The sequence below is a fragment of the Hippopotamus amphibius genome, chromosome 5, assembly GCF_030028045.1.
Source record: "Hippopotamus amphibius kiboko isolate mHipAmp2 chromosome 5, mHipAmp2.hap2, whole genome shotgun sequence".
Lineage (NCBI taxonomy): Eukaryota > Metazoa > Chordata > Mammalia > Artiodactyla > Hippopotamidae > Hippopotamus > Hippopotamus amphibius.
The window spans coordinates 35,436,429-35,453,171 of record NC_080190.1 but is presented as its reverse complement, the minus strand read 5'-3'; the positions used below and the strand labels follow the sequence as shown (position 1 = coordinate 35,453,171).

Sequence of the window (16,743 nt, the reverse complement as noted above, 5' to 3'; positions counted from 1 at the left end):
TAGGTGAAGGAGACGCTTCTTGGTGACACTGACTCGGGAAGAGCTGTGGCTCAGATATAGATTCTTTAGGAAAATGTGTTCACGTGCCTCGGGGCACTCATTTGGGCTGTCTTCAAGGTGACCGGGAGAACGTCAGAGGTCACAGGGAGAGCGAGAAGGGGAGATGGCGCAAATGGACCCAGCCAGAAATCACTCAGTTCTGACCTGGGAACCCTGCCTGAGGTCAGGGGCCTTCCTGCAGTTAGAATAGCGAGGTGGGGAAATGCCAGGGAAAACTGGAGCCTTGCCAGGGAGACTTCAACTCCACCCTTCCCGCTACAGCTCTTTTCTCTAGATTTTTACTCACGAGGTTTTGCACTGTCTCCTTTTTTCCTGAGCCTGCTGACTCTCAAATGCCCTCTCCAGCCTCATGGCAGATGAGAAACTCACCTCCAGCTTCTTGCCATGCAGACCAAGCCGGTCATCATGCTCTCCCTCTGTCCTCCTGGTCTGTCACTTCCATACACACCTGTTCTCTAGCCTCCCCTCACACTCAGGGGAAAATATGTTTCAAGTGAACCCCCTCCCCATGCCTGAGATCCCACTTCCTGCTGAATCTTTGGGGACCCCCTAAGTACCCCCCCTTTTAAGTACCCCCAGCGGCTCCTTCTGCATAGGGACCTTCCCTTTACCTTCAAATATGCACAGATCTTTCTCTCCTAAAATAACAAAAATCAACTGCCCTCTATATCTCCCCTTTTTTTTATTATTCACAAACTCTTTAAAACTCAATGACAAACTTCAGTTTTTTTCTTACTAGACAAAAAATTTGAACTCCTGATAATCTGTACAACATAATTTAAGAGAGACTAGAAGACCAACTAACTACCTTGTCTAAAAAATACCAGCATTTGCACTTCCTACCTTTGGATCCTGAACCTCCTCCTTTTCAATGCAGAATCATGTACGAGTCATCTACCAGTCACTCACATCATAGTATGAATTAGTTCCATCAAACTGCCATGTAGCATGGCTCTTTTTTTAAATTTATTTTTATTTTATTTATTTTTATAGGCTGTGTTGGGTCTTCGTTGCTGCACGCAGGCTTTCTCTAGTTGCGGAGAGCAGGGACTACTCTTTGTTGTGGTGCAAGGGCTCCTCATTGCCATGGCTTCTTTTGTTGCAGAGCACGGGCTCTAGGCATGTGGGCTTCAGTAGTTGCAGCACATGGGCTCAATAGTTGTGGCTCATGGGCTCTAAAGCGCATGCTCAATAATTGTAGCATGCGGGCTTAGTTGCTCCGCAGCACATGGGATCTTCCTGGAGCAGGGATCGAACCCGTGTCCCCTGCATTGGCAGGTGGATTCTTAACCACTGCGCCACCTAGGAAGCCCAGCATGGCTCTTAAAGCTTGGGCTCTGGAGTCATGCTGCCTGGATTGGAATCCTGGTTTTGAGCTATGTGAGTCTGAGTCAGTCTCTTAATTTCTGTTTCAGTTTCCTCATTTGTAAAAAAAGGGGAAATAATAGTATTTACCACAAGGTTATTGTAAAGATAAAATTAATCTATGTGCAAAGCCTTTAAAACAGTGCCTGGCACAAAGGAACACCCCAAAATTAATCTTTTCTTTTTCTTTTTTTAGTTTTGTTGAGAAGTCAGTTTTGTTGGAGCATTTCCTAGAGAGCAGTAACGGGAGTGGGGGCAGTCAGTGAGAGGCACAGGGAACAGGGCACAGAGTAAGGAAGGGGCAACCACAAGGACGTAAGAGGTCCCCCCAACGTACTGCTTCAGAGTTTAGTCCAGGAGGAACCTTCCTCCTCACCCCGCCTGCATTCACGCTCAGCCTGTCGAAGCCTGGCTCCTGTTCTACAAAGGTCAACCATGGACCTCTTCTCGCTAAGCTCAGGGCCCTTTCCTGAATCCTCAGGCCCCACCTTCCATGGCATTGGACACTGGGGCCCACACATACATCCCTGAATTGTGCAGCTCCCCTCCTGGCACTCTGACAAAATATTTTCAGGGTCTTTTGAGGCCCGCCCCCCATGTCTCCAATTCATCAAGTGCGTGCTCCTGCTCTGTTCCTCAGCCCTCTGCTCCTCTGACCCAACATTCCCTGCAGCCACACTTCACAATCTTTCAAGGAGTCACGGACCCACAGAATTTACACTAGAAGGGACTTTAAAAATTCTCAATCCAATCTGCCCCTCACCCCATTCTATAGGTAGAAAAACTGAGGTCCAGAAAGCTGAAGCAGCTTGTTAGGTTGTTAGGAGCCGAACTAAAACCAAGGCCATATCTTCACCCTCCCTCATTAGTTTAAGACTGGATCTAGAACCAGGCTGCAGGTGAAGGTGATGCTGTCCTCCTAATTCCTCAACATCTTTGTCAGGACACCAGGAAACTCCACAGAAGCCGCAGGTGGAAAACAGCTACCTCTGCCTGCTGCACGATAACCTGGGCCTCCCCTTCCCTATTCTTTAAGAGGCTTCGAAAGAAGGGCTTGCTTGCTGCTGGCATCCAAGCTCTCAGAATGTCCTTCCTCCTCTCCTCCACCAGGTAGGCTTCTCACCCTCCTCAAGTTCCAGATGAAATACTATCTTGGTCTGTCCCCGACCCCCACCAGATGGAGTGAGTCCCCCTTCGCGTGTCTCCCACACACCGTCCTATCTAGTCCTCACCACCTAGTCCTGCATCTGTTGTTAACCTGTGCGTCTCCCCACTACCATCCACACTTGAAAAGGGGTTGGGGGGGGGGAGTGTGGACGGGCTCGCCCTTTCCTTCTTTGCACCTGTCCTGTGCCTGACATGCACCCTTCTAGTACACAGCAGCGGCTCAATGACTGTGAAGTGAGGAAACGAAAGAGGGCATCCTGACCCCCGCTCCAGCCTTCTGGAGTTCTCCAGCAGTTCGGCAACGCTCCCGCACGGCTCTCAGGAGAGAGCACCCAGAGGCTAGGGGGCAGTCCTCCAAACCGTGGCACCAGCCTCAGGGAAGCTCGGAAGGTCAGGCTCCCCTGCGCAAACCTGTTCCAGGCGGGTCAATGGCTGGGCCGCGTGGCTTTAAGCCTCCTCCAACAACGGAGACGAACTTCCTTGGACCATCCTGGGCCCGGGTGGGATTTCCTCCTTGCTGTGGACTGGTCCAGTTGGGGTTGGTGGCTGTTCACGGCAGAAGGGGTAAGTCAAAGCCCTTTGCAGTGCTGGGCTCTCAATACGCCCTAATCACTAAGCTCTTAATCGATGCTCCACAAACAGACTGCAGGAAACAGAGACCAAGTTCCTCTGGAAAGCTTCTGCTAGTCACACTTTAGGCTGAAGGATGGATCCGAGGGAAATCACACCAAGTCATGCCTGCCACCCGCATCTCTACGCAGCAGCAGCAGGCTATTTGAGCAGGAAATCGCCCCTTTGTGTGGCAGGAAGCTGCACAGGATTCAACAATGCTAACACCCTAAGTGTCCCACAAAGAATGACTGGGGCCCTTAGGGCACTGCCAAACACACCCTTCTGCGCGAGCCGTTTCATTAGCCAACATTAGCCGCTGTCCTGGCCTGCCCTGTATTGAGACGCAGGTATACCCTGGAACATAGCCAAGAGGATCTACAAAGTATGTGTTTCATGACCACAGAAGGCAACCGTAAGTTAGGAACTGCTGACCGAATAGGAAACTGCTGGTTGTATTTGCTTCCTAGGGCCGCTGTGACACAGTAGCACAAACTGGGTGGCTTAAAACAACCCAAATTTATTCTCTGACAGTTCCAAATCCCAGAAGGCCAAAATCAAGGTGCTGGCAGGGCCATGCTCCCTTAGAAGCCTCTAGAGAAAAAGACTTCCTTGCCTCTTACTGGTTGGCGGCTCCCGTCAATCCTTGCTGGGCCGTGGCTCGTGGCTGCACCCCTCTAATATCTGCCTCTGTTGTCACGTGGCCTTCTCCCCTGTGTGTCTGTGGGTCCTCACCCGTTTTCATGAGGACACCAGTCATTGGATTTAGGGTCCGCCCTAATCCAGTATGACCTCATTTAACAGATTACATCTGCAAAGACCCTATTCCCAAATAAGTTCACATTCTGAGGTTCCACGCAGACAGGAAACTGGGGAGGGGGCCACTCTTCTACCCACTACAGTGGCCGTCTTTTGTATCTTTCCAGTTTGCTCCTCCTATGACACCAGTCCACAGTCTGCAGTCACACAGCCTGCCCCAATCTACGGACCACATCATATCCCCTTCCCCCCACGTCCTTCATGTCCTCGCTTTTCTCCGAACCTGCTAGATTCTGCGATCTAACACTGCAATCGCTCCTCTACGCGTCTTTCAATGACGCCCTTCCTCTCACTTCACTGCACTCACCTGGCTCATCTGACTCCACTCACCACACTCCTTAACAAAGCAAACTGAGCTGGAACACACACCTTACTGACTAGTGACACTTTAATTTCATGATCTCGAACGTTCAGTGGACTCACAGGATTCTGAACTCCCACCTATTTTGCACCTTGAAAGCTTCCAACACTCTCTCTATCCTTCTCACCATCAGCGAATGACCTTCCTTCTTATTTCACAGAGAAAATAGGCATCAGGGTGGTCGGGGCCACCCTAGCCAGCAGGCCTCTTTATCCAAACCCTTCCCATGCCCCTCAGCTTTTCCACCTAAGCACTCATTGAGCCACCATCCCACCTAATCCTCTTCCATTCCTTGAAGGAGAATCCTTTCTCTGTGAATATTTTTTTTTTTTTTGGTCAATATTTACTATTTCTCCACAGCAGCCCCATGTTTCCAGAGTCCTAGAATGCCAATCTCTGCCTGTGACATTAATTTTGCTTCTCACGACAAGGTCTCGTTAAACGGTGGTACTGGTTAAGGCAGAATTTAATGACCTTGGGCCAAAGGTCATTGCAAAATTAGGACAAAGGGCTGGTAGGATATCATCAGTGTAAGTTAAAAAGTACAAAGCAGAACAGGAGAGAGTAAGTTTCTAAGCAGGAAAACATTTTGGAGGTAATATGCTGATTAAGTTGGAACGTTGAATAATAACTTTGCTGGGTTTCTAACATGCTAGAAGTTATATAAAGTCAACCATAAGCAATTCATTACCTTTTACTCTGATTTTTGAGTAAATGGCACTATATGGGCCCTAAGAATCTTCTGGAGTGTTTCCAATGCATCGACCAAAGCAAAGGTGCCATAAAAGTGCCTGTAACCAAACAGTGATGCAAACACAGGCCGGCAGAGAAATTCTGGCAGCATCCGCCTTTGACTGATGGAGGCTGTGAGCCAATCTAGGAAACGCTGCCCAAAGAGCTCTGTCTGGATCGGGACAAGATAATGCTAACCAGGTAAAATACGCAAGTGCAGGACTTCTCAAAGTGAGCTCCATTATTGGCCCTCATCAGGATCTCCTGGAAGCTCCTGTTAACTGTACAGATTGGCGGTAGGGGGTACACTTCAGATCAGCTAAATTAGTCTCTCTGGAGGTAGGTGCTGGAAATCTGCACATTTAAAGATTTTCCTTGATGATTTTACTGTGTCTAAAATTTAAGAACCACTTGTTTATTATCATCACTTTGATTTTCCTAAATATCCTGGGGAAAAAATATGGCCTAATATAACTAGTTTGCTGGACAAAGCCAATTAGAGACCTAATCATGGAAACAGTGCCTGCGATGATGTTCTAACACACTGACCGTGTTCCAGGGCAGCTCTGAATAAGACAGTCCCTTGTTCAAGGTCTTTTCATCAAGGACAATGTCTCAGTCTAGCACTCCCAGCCGTCAGGAACATGCTTCCCTTTTATTACTGCTCTGAATGAATCTGTCACTTTGGCCTATACACTAGTGTTCACCAAAACGCCCCTCTTGAACAAAAATTTAAATCATATCTATTGCTCATCCATCATTCACTCATTCATTCATTCCCTCAATCAATGAAGCATTTATTGAATAACTGTGGTTTTCCAAGCGCTGTAATAGGCATTAAGGATATACAGTTGCAACATATAGCTGAAAAAGTACTTTCTTTAAGAAATTATTTCCTGGGACTTTCCTGGTGGTGCAATCATTAAGAATCCGCCTGCCAATGCAGGGGACACGGGTTCCATCCCTGGTTCGGGAAGATCCCACATGCTGCGGAGCATCTAAGCCCATGCACCACAACTACTGAGCCTGCACTCTACAGCCCATGAGCCACAACTACTGAGCCCACGTGTCGCAACTACTGAAGCCCATGCACCTAGAACCTGTGCTCTGCAACAAGATAAGCCACTGAAATGAGAAGCCCATGCACCGCAACAAAGAGTAGCCCCTGCTTGTCACTAGAGAAAGCCCGCACATATCAAAGAAGACCCAACACAGCCAAAAAATAATAAAGCTTAAAAAAAAATTATTTCCCACATAATAATTAGCTTAGTCTTCCCTTCAGGAATTTATTATATTCAGCTCTGACCTGTAGTTATTCATGTTTATATCTTAGTGGCAAACAATACCTTTCTCACCTCTGTATGCTCCACAGACAGGTGTCAGTAAACATTCTGAACCAGACTGAATCTAATTTCAAGCAAAGTGACTTTGGTGTTCATGGAATGAAATGAATTTGAAGCAGCCAAGTCCGGCTATAAATGGTTTTTGTTTTGGTTTTGTTTGCATTTCTAGCATTGAACGATGTACACTTTTAACAGAACATTCTTCAAAAATAGATGTGAGATTTTAAAAATGGTTTTTTCTAGCCACAGGAATGTAGGCTCCAGTCAAGCTAAATGACATCTGGCAAATCAAGTCAGCAAAGTAACAGATTTTCAGAAGGCCAAGCCTGTGGTCTGAGTCAGCCCACCCTGCTGCCATGGGAACAGTCTCAGAGGCAGGCAACAAAAAGCGGAGCTTTTGACACTACACGATTCTGGTTAAGCCACCAATGCCCCAGGGTCTGCAAACTTTGTCATTTTGATATAAGAGCTTCAGGAAAGCATTCCTTAGAAATGAACCCCTTATATACAACACCAAAGACCTGATCCATGAAACAGATCATTGATAAGCTGGGCTTCATTAAAATGAAAAACTTCTGCCCTGTGAAATGCAATATCAAGAGAATTAGAAGACAAGCCAAGACGGGGAGGAAACGTTTCCAAAAGGCACATGTGCTAAAGGACTGGTATCCAAAAGACACAAACAACTTTTAATCTTAGGACTCAACAATAAGAAAAACAACCAACCTGATTAAAAAATGGGCCAAAGACCTTAACAGAAACCTCACCGAAGAAGATATACGGTTAGCAAATAAGCATGCGAAAAGATGTTCCGCATCATATGTTGTCAGGGAAATGCAAGTTAAAACAATGAGATACCAGTACACAGCTATTAGATTGGTCAAAATCCAGAACACCAACACCACCAAATGTTGACGAGAAGATGGAGCAACAGGAACTCTGTCCATTGCTGGTGGGAATGTAAACCAGTACAGACACTTTGGAAGGCAGTTTGGTGGTTTCTTACAAACTACACATACTCTTACCCTATCACCTAGCAATCACGCTCCTTGGCATTTATCCAAAGGAGTTGAAAATTTATGTCCACACAAAAACCTGCACATGGATATTTATAGCAGCTTTACTCATAACTGCCAAACTTGGAAGCAACCAAGACGTCCTTCAGTAGGTGAATGAATAAATAAATTGTGGTACATCCAGACACTGGAGTATCGTTCAGCACAAAAAAAAGTGAGCTATCAAGTCATGAAAAGACATGGAGGAACCTTAAATGCACATTACTAAGTGAAAGAAGCCAATCTGAAAAGACTGCATACTGTATGATTCCAACCTGTGATGTTCTGGAAAAGGCAAAACTATGGAGATAATAAAAAGATCAGTGGTTACTAAAGGTTGGGAGTGTGGGTAGGAAAAGATGAATATGCAAAGCACAGAGGATTTTTAGGGCAGTTAAAATATTCTGTATAATATTATAATGATAGATATACATCATTATACATTTCTCAAAACCTATAGAATGTACAACACCAAACATGAACTCTAAGGTAAACTATGGACTTTGGGTAATTATGATGTGTTCGTGAAGGTTCATCCTCTTTAAAAAAAAAAAAAAAAAAGTCCCATTCTGGTGAGTGATGTTGATAATGGGGAAGGTTATGCATATGTGGGGGCAGAGGGCATATGGGAAATCTCTGCACATTCTCCTCAACTTTAGGGTAAACCTAAAACTGCTCTTTAAAAAGAGTCTTAAAAAAGAAAATCCCACAAACCTCTGAGGTATTCAACCTCCGTGATCTATGGTCATAATTAGTTTCTTCAAGTTGCAGAGGTGAATTTTCCTGAAAATCTTCACTTTTGTGTTCTATCATTAATATTTCAAATTTCTTCTTTGCAGAACCCGCTATGTGGATGGTAACCTTTAAAATCAATATCAGTGTGTGGATGGTAACCTTTAAAATCAGTATCAGTGGTGGTAGAACAGTGGTTATCATAGAAGGATGGGACTGTGAGAGATTCATTTGTGCTTGTGTCTTATATTCCCTGTGATGTTTATATTTTTATAAGCAGATATTGCTTTTGAGCTCAAAAAACACCCCCAATGAGTTCATATTTTAAAATTTGAAAAGATCTATTATATTTAAGTTAGAGGGAGTGGACTCATTACTTCTATACAAAATGGTAAAGATTTTTAAAGAGTTAATTTAAAGAAAGTGAAAAAAACCAACTTCTGGGTCAGATGTTCTGTTTACGTTAAGGTCTGTGATGGCAGGATGTGTGGCTGCCTTGCTGTCATTTCTCTGACTCATGCTTGTTGGCCTTATTTCACCGAAGACCATAAGGTGTTGGGTTTTTTCCCTAGTGTCTTCCCCAGCATGGAGTTGTACTAAGCACTCAAACATATCTTTGCTTAGTTGAATTGTCACATTAAGACAAAAAAAGTTTTATCTTCAAAACATCCAGATAATCTAGGACATTAAAAGATTTTTTAAAGTTTCTTTTAGCCAGATCATGAAATCAATATTCAGAACACCACTCCTGACCCACCCTTGGTGAATGTTAATCTCATAGAACAAAGACGGCACTTCCAGATCAAAGAAACCTGTCCATTTTTTAAATAAAGAAATTTCACTTTGTCATTTCACACCTAAACATAAAATTGCCCTGCGGACACGGTTCATTTGTAGACCAGCACTTGCTAGCATTCTTTATTTGAAATCCAAATAAATGGAACCCCAATTCTGGCTCATTTATTATCTCTGTCCAGCAGTATCAGGTATTAAAAAGAACTTCTGAGGCAGACCTTGGCTACCTGCCATTGGAACCTGCTGGAAGTCAGCTTCCTCAGAGGATGGGGGACTCAGTCTACAAGCACTGCTGGAGCTTGGTGCTGCCAAGACAACCCACGAGATGAGGAGAAGGAACCTCGGGCAAAGAGAGCCTGGACGGCAAGGGTTTTCTCCCCCGTGGGTTTAAAAGTTCAAGTGGTTTTCTCATTTCTAAGGAAGCAGGCTTTGCTCCAGGGAAATGGCATGTTTTCAAGCCTGGGCTCACAAGGGTCCATTTCAGGAGATGGGACCTCCCTCTATACTCCCAACAGCATGCATGATAAATTGCTTATTCTCAAAGTCTTCCTGGGCCACTAGGACACAACCCCAAGAAAGTATTTAGTCATCTCAACATGACTCAGAGCCAAACCAGATCACTCTTTCCTAATAGCTCTGCTTTTTAGAGGAAACAATTTGAATGTTCATACAGACTGTGGCACTCAACTGAGCTCATGACTATAAGCCACCCAGAATTGGTTTTGTAATAATAATAATAATAATAATAATAATAATAATAATAATAATAATAATAATAATAATAACCACATTAAGGTAGAACTTACTCTATGCCAGGCACTGGGCTAAGTGCTATCTTTTTTTTTTTTTTTTAATTGGGATATAGTTGTTTTACACTGTTGTGTTAGTCTCTACTGTACAGCGAATTGAAGTAGAGTTCCTTGTGCTACACAGCAGGTTCTCATTAGCTGTCCATTTTATACATATTAGTGTGTATATGTCAATCCCAATCTCCCAGTTCATCCCACCCCCCGTAAGTGCTTTCTATGTATTATCTCATTTAATTCTTACAACTGCTTCATGATGTGCCACTGTTCTCCCCACCTACAGTAAAAACTGAGATTCAGAGTTTAGTGACTTGCCCAAGGTCACATGGCTAATTAACAATAGACACAGAATCTGACCCCAAAGCCCTTGCTCTTATCCATAATGTTGTACCTTCAGGGAAAAAAAAAAAAAAAAGTCTTGTCTCCAAAGCTGGACTGAAAGTTCCTGGAGGGTGGGAGCTGTATCTTAAAGAATCTACCACCCTCAGCACTGCAGCATTGAGCAATGGGTCAGGAAACCCAGCAACCAATTTCTTTATTCCATAAACACTAAGAAGTCGTGTGGCGCCTGTTCACTGTACACTATACGTTTACTCTTCTATTTGAATGAACCACAGTGCTATATTTTTCCTAAAAGCCCGGCTCAAGGGGTACCACAAAAGGCCCCATTTAACATTTTGGCTCTTAAAGTGGAATAAACATAATGAATCTTGTCTTTTATCTACCAGTAAACAGGGTTGAATAGTGTCCTCCCCAAAGTCTTGCCCATCTGTAACCTCAGAATGTGATCTTATTTGCAAATAGGGTCTTTGTAGATGTAATCAGGTTAACCTGAGATCACACTGGAGTAGGGTGCGCCAAATCCAATGACTGGCGTCCACATAAGATGTGAGATATTTGGACACAGGCACACAGAGAGAAAGCACCACGTGAAGACAGACACACAGGGAGAAGACTGCATGATGACGCAGGCAGGAAATGAAGTGATGGGTCTACAAGCCAAGGGGCACCAGGATTGGCAGCAACCACCAGAAGCTGGGACAGAGGCATGGAACAGAGCTTCCCTCAGAGTCTTCAGAAGGAACCAACCCTTCTGATTCTTGGGTTTCAGGCATCTGGCCTGTGAGGCCTCCAGAACTGTGAGGATGAATTCTACTGTTTGAGCCACCCAGTTCGTGGTACGTTATTACAGCAGCCTTAGGAAACTAGGAAACAGGATCTGGCTTAGGAAAAATGTCAGCATAAGAGAAAGCACCCTGGTCCTCCCAATTCAGAGGCTACACCAGATGCCCACCAGGTGGGGCTGCCTTTTTCAGGCCAGGAAGTACCTACTGTCCTCCCCAGGCGGAAGCAAATGCTGCTGACAGCGGGCATCGGTGGAGGAGGCGGGAAGGAAATGGGTCGGACCACTCGGTTCAGCCCCTGATGGAGTGCTGCTCAGAACCACACTGTTTCCTCTGTGGTGTATCTGTCATCACTGCTGTGGCAGCAAAGGGAACCAGAGGGACTTCCCTGGCAGCACAGGGTTAAGAATCTGCCTGCCAATGCAGGGTACACAGGTTCGATTTCTGGTCTAGGAAGATGCCACATGCCACGGAGCAACTAAGCCCGTGTGCCACAACTACTGAAGCCTGAGCGCCTAGAGCCCGTGCTCCACAGCAAAAGAGAAGCCACCGCATTGAGAAGCCTGCACACTGCAACGAAGAGTAGCCCCTGCGCGCCATAACTAGAGAAAGAAAAAGGGAGCCAAAGACATTCTCAAGCCATCACAGGGCCCTTGTGGGGCTGAGAGTATCCAAGGACAGAGCAGTATGCCCAAGGTGCCGCTGGGCAGAGGGTGAAGGCAGAGCCTGTTGCCGATGTGCTGGTGTCCTTATAAAAGGTAAGGAGCTGTCAGTCCCAAATGTCCCGAGGAAGAAAGGGCCAGGTGACCCATGCTGGACACACAACTACTTGTCACTAAATCACCTTAATATCGGGCCATCTGCGGGGTGGGTGAGTGGGGGCAGTGGCTGGGATGGGGCTGAGGCAGACAAGAAGGCACACAGGAAGGGGACAGCGACATCACAGGGCAGGAAGGGAGGAGCTGCTGCAGGTGCCAAGAAGACCCCTCAGGTGGCCAGAGGGCTGAGTTCAGAACCAAGAGAAATTCAGAGAAGACAGCACCTGAGGAGCCAAGCCTGGCAGGAACCAGGGCCAGAGCGCCCTCCTGGGAAGGAGAATTTCAAGGCAGCAGGTGAGTGTGGCCAGACGAGGGGGCCCTCCCTTCCTGGGGGGCACACCAAGGCTGGGGAGATGGGGGCGTCTGGTGATACACCTCCAGGCAGAGGAAGGTGCAGAGACAGGTTTAGGATCACGTCACCCTGGAAAGACACTAAGAGGAGGTTGGACTCAGCTGTGTGAAAGACCTGACTGTCTTGCAGACTTCCCCTCATCTGTGGCCCAAAACCCACCCTGAGTTCCCAGCCCCAACCCCATCCAGAGCAGCACTTGGTGGCCCTGAATGACCCACAGCCCACGTCCAAGAACAAGGAGCACAAGCTGGGCTGTGCGGCGGGAAGCACCTGGTTAAAGGACCAAGGGGCTGTTCGGAGGTGAGAGGGGGTCAGGGCCAAGGGAAAGAGAAGCTCCAATCCAAGGGCTCCGACCCCAAGACTGGTGCCTGAGAGCACAGCTTGGTGACGGCTCATTTAGGAGGTAAAGACACGTGAAGAGAGTATAGGCCAGTCCTGAGGCTCACAAGATGACAGTGTATGGGGTGCAAGCTCCAAAGCTGAAGCAAAGCCCTGCCTGGGACATTCTGCTGGAGACTGTGTGCTGGACGGGCTCACGTGAGGCTGCTCAGTCATGCTACTGAGCAGGACCCTAGGAGGCCTTCCCGGGATAGAACTCCACCCATGTCCTCTGCCTGCCTTTTGTCTGTAGAAAAACTTTAGTCAAAGAATAAATTTCATCAGAGAAGTGAGAAAATGCAGAAAGAAAGAACAGTCTAGCAAGACAAAATAATAATACTTTAGACATTAATCAAAGTCAAGGACCTTTACTTCTTCCCCAGGGACTATAGATAATATTCTGAGCCATGTCCTTTGATCTGTTTTGCAGAGACTGAAACCCCCATCAAGAGGAAGAAGTTAACTGTATGCTGCCCACAAGCACGTGGACCCCAGACAGGTTGGAACCAGAAGGTTGATGCTGCTAACTCCCAATTACCTCACCACCAACCAATGAGAATTGTCCGCCAGCTGACCACGCCCTGCTCCTTGAACACTGTAAGGCCTCTCACTACCCCCTCCAGGGTAGGACACACAGTCTTGAGGACACTAGCCCACTGAGCCCCCTTTGCCTGGCAAAGCAATAAAGCTATTTCTTTCCACTTCACCCAAAACTCTTTAATCGGGCACTGGGGTACAGAGGCCGAATTTCGGCAACAGTAAGGGACTGTCTCGCTGTCCCCACACCTTTGAAGGGCATTTGGTAAACTCTCGTAATGTCCCAATTCAGGGGCCCTGTCTAGGTGGGCAGGGAGCTGTAGAGAGTACAGTGACAAGGAAAGCTTTCCCGGAGAGTCCTTGTGTGCCATTAGTAGACTCCCCCTGGCGTAGGCTGGGCCTTCAGGAGGGTCAGCTTACCTCCCATGCCTGGCACGCTGGTCCCACTGGGGTCATTCAGATGCGAGGCTGAAGGTGGATCGTAGCCGATCACCAGGTCAATGGTGGCCTGGGTAGAAAAAATTCGTTGCAGACAGAATCAGTGCAGGGCATCCAAATGCTATAGACTCAACACAAATCAATTCAGCAGGAGTAAAAGTTCCAGAAGGGGTGAGCAGGGGATGGGAAAGTGAGAAGAGAAAGAGGGAAGGAGAATACACCCTCCACTGTTTATATGTTCCCACGTGTGAGCCCAGGTGAAGTGGGAGCACCTGGGAATGCAGTTACCTGGTGCATGTTGCCAAGTGTATGACTGCTGAGGGGCAGCCTCATAAACTGGAGGAAAGTCGTGACAAGAAAGCATGAACTTGTAATGAGTTTCCCTCCTAGGCTGGAGATGGCCTCCAACCACAGAATTACAATCACAGAGGCTCATTGTATGTGACTGAATTTTTTGTTCACTCACTGACATTTTTGTTAATTACTGAAATTTACTTTCACACTTCTCTCCAAAAAGAATTTTAAGTGACTAACAAAAAGTTATAGAACAATGTGATTCATAAAATGGGGTTCAACAAAAGGGAAACAAGCCTGATAAAAGAGGAAACAAATATGCAGAACATGAAGTTGAAGATAAGTGCCATCCCTCTCGCGTTAAATATGACCCCAAGTTGGCTAGAAGCCAAGCCAAGAAGGGGAACAGAAAATGTTACATAACCTTTCATTATAAGAAAGAAACATATTAACTTGTTACAGGAAATAAAACTATTCTCATTTTTAAAATCTGAGTTAACAGTCTTCACTCTAGAGCCCACAAGCCACAACTGAGCCCACATGCCACAACTACTGAAGCCCATGCACCTAGAGCGCGTGCTCCACAACAAGGGAAGCCACCACAATGAGAAGCCCGCACACCGCAACAAAGAGTAGCCACCGCTCGCTGCAACTAGAGAAAGCCCCACATGCAACAACGAAGACCCAATGCAGCCAAATAAATAAATATTTAAAAAAATTAAAAAATAAATAAAATAAAAATCTGAGTTACATTTCTCATGTGGGGCATTATTTTACAGCAGAGTTTCCTACACTTTCATATTTTGTGAACTGATAAAATTTCAAAAAAGTTTGCTACAAGGACTCAATATGAGGTCATTAATTTTTATTTTGCCAAACACATGTCCACAACTACCATCTACTATTATAATCATTTCACAAAATAAAGGACTTTTAACAGCAAAAACAGAAGGAGAATAAACCTCAAAATAAAAAGTCCTTTCAAAATAAGAATGGTGGATGCACACGCACACACAGACAGACAGACACACCCTACCCAGGTTACCAGATAAAATATAGGACATAAAATTTGGGACATAATCATGCTACAAAATTGTTCATTGTTTATCTGAAATTAAAACTTAAATGGGCATCCCACACTTCCATTTACTATTTTTGCTACACCTGGTAAACTCAGTAAACTCACACACATACTCACTCTCACACACACACTCACTCACACACTCACAACACACATACACACTCTCTCTCACACACTCACACACACTCTCTAACACACTCACACGCACACAATATTGTCGTTTTTTCCCACCTGTCTGCCCATCAGTAAATACTCCCTCGTGGATCAGCACATTCTCTGCCAACTTAAGAACTATGACCTGGGAGACACTGAACAGGATAATAAATGATGACTCTGACAGCAGTTTCTTGGCCAATATAGAATCGTAAGAGCAGTGTCTCATGGCTACAACCAGGCCACAGTAGGAACACCTAATGCAATGAGGGGCTCAACTGCCAAACTTAATTGAAGATTCCAACTTTCAGCCCTAGAATTCTGAGTCCACGAATGGCTCGACCTCTGTATCAATGGTTTCCCAATAACCTCAGGATTCTCAGAGGTGCTCCAGGCCCCCTACGTGGGGTGAGGGGTTACCAGGGGGCCAGGCCTGAGGCCCTTACTCTCCCTTACGCCATTCAATGACCACAGTTCTGCCATTTCAGGATTCTACATACACTTTCTTCTCTGCTTTAAAGAGAAAGAAAACAGCCAGAAAAATTGCTGACTTGTACCATCTTCCCTTAGTATCATTTCTCTCAGCCAGTTTTGGGGTTAGACAGACAATAGCTGACATTCTGAAACTACGTTTTATGATGATAATGCTAATTCACAGCAAACCTCTGAGTTTTGGAGACGACAGCAGCAAAACCGACATTCCTAATGGGCATTAATGCATACTTGCCTATAGGGATGGCCTCTTTTACTTTCAATTTTCTCCCTTTGCCCAGGCTCCCAAGCAAAATATTGACAAATTGTTTGGAAAACCAAAGGGTCAGAGGTTAACAAGGCAAGCATGGTGGCTTTATGAGTATTGTTAGCAATCTTAAGAAATCTGAGCGCTCTGATGCTAGAGTCAATTTTTTTTAAGTGCACTTGAGAAAGAGTCTCTCCTGGTCTCATATCAGACAATATCACTGTGTACTTATTGAGAGAGGCTGTGATCAGAAAACATTCAGCTGCCAATGTAATAATAAAGATCATGATGTTAACATGTTGATATTCTGGTCTAATATTAATGAATTACCTTCTATAGAATGTTTCAAAGACTGACACACAGAGATATGCTCTTCATACAAATATTAACACCCAAATGAATATGCACAGAGCTGTATCAAGAGAGAGTCCCACTCACGCTATAGCATTCTGCCATAGAAATTCAAGTTTATCTGATTTGTAGTTCTGTAAATAAGAGTACATGATGAGGCCATGTCATTTGCAAATGCACTTATTTATCTCAAAACCAGTAGGGGGGTGTGTGTGTGTGTGTATGTAGTGAGCTACGTATAATTTGACGCTCTTGTCTTAATGAATCTTTGCTTAATCATTTCACATCAAAGCCATTCACCAAGAGGGAAATGCTCACCCCGGTCTCTTGCCCCCTTTCGTTTAGCAGGGAGATCAGTTTGTAGGGCAGAGATCTGCTCTGGTCGCCGATCAGATCCTTCAGGGCTACAGTGGCTGTGCCAATTAACCTGGACAGGAAACGAGAAAGCACACAGTAACCTACATAAGAGTCGTGTTTCCATTTATCCATTAGACCTCCCAATTCTCTTCCTATTCATCTGTTATCATTAAAATCACTCATAATGAAACGTGGGCCATTTTGTGCTCTCCTTAGCAATGTATTTTGGCAGTAAATATCACATATCAACCACCACTTCTCCATAATAAGTAGTCAT

General features: G+C 45.4%; 1 protein-coding gene across 6 annotated transcripts in view; it reads right to left on the bottom strand.

Annotated features, from left to right (window-relative positions):
• Nucleotides 1-16,743, bottom strand: part of MYOF (myoferlin) — a 161,110-nt gene that overhangs the window by 100,465 nt on the left and 43,902 nt on the right. For 5 of the 6 annotated variants that reach the window (XM_057737496.1, XM_057737497.1, XM_057737498.1 and 2 more), the window contains exons 4-5: nucleotides 16,428-16,536; nucleotides 13,474-13,561 (exon numbers count right to left, since the gene is read on the bottom strand). In XM_057737496.1, coding sequence (XP_057593479.1) covers nucleotides 13,474-13,561; nucleotides 16,428-16,536 — 197 coding nt within the window. The remainder of the gene's footprint in view (nucleotides 1-13,473; nucleotides 13,562-16,427; nucleotides 16,537-16,743) is intronic. The other variant, XM_057737501.1, reaches the window with a different exon arrangement.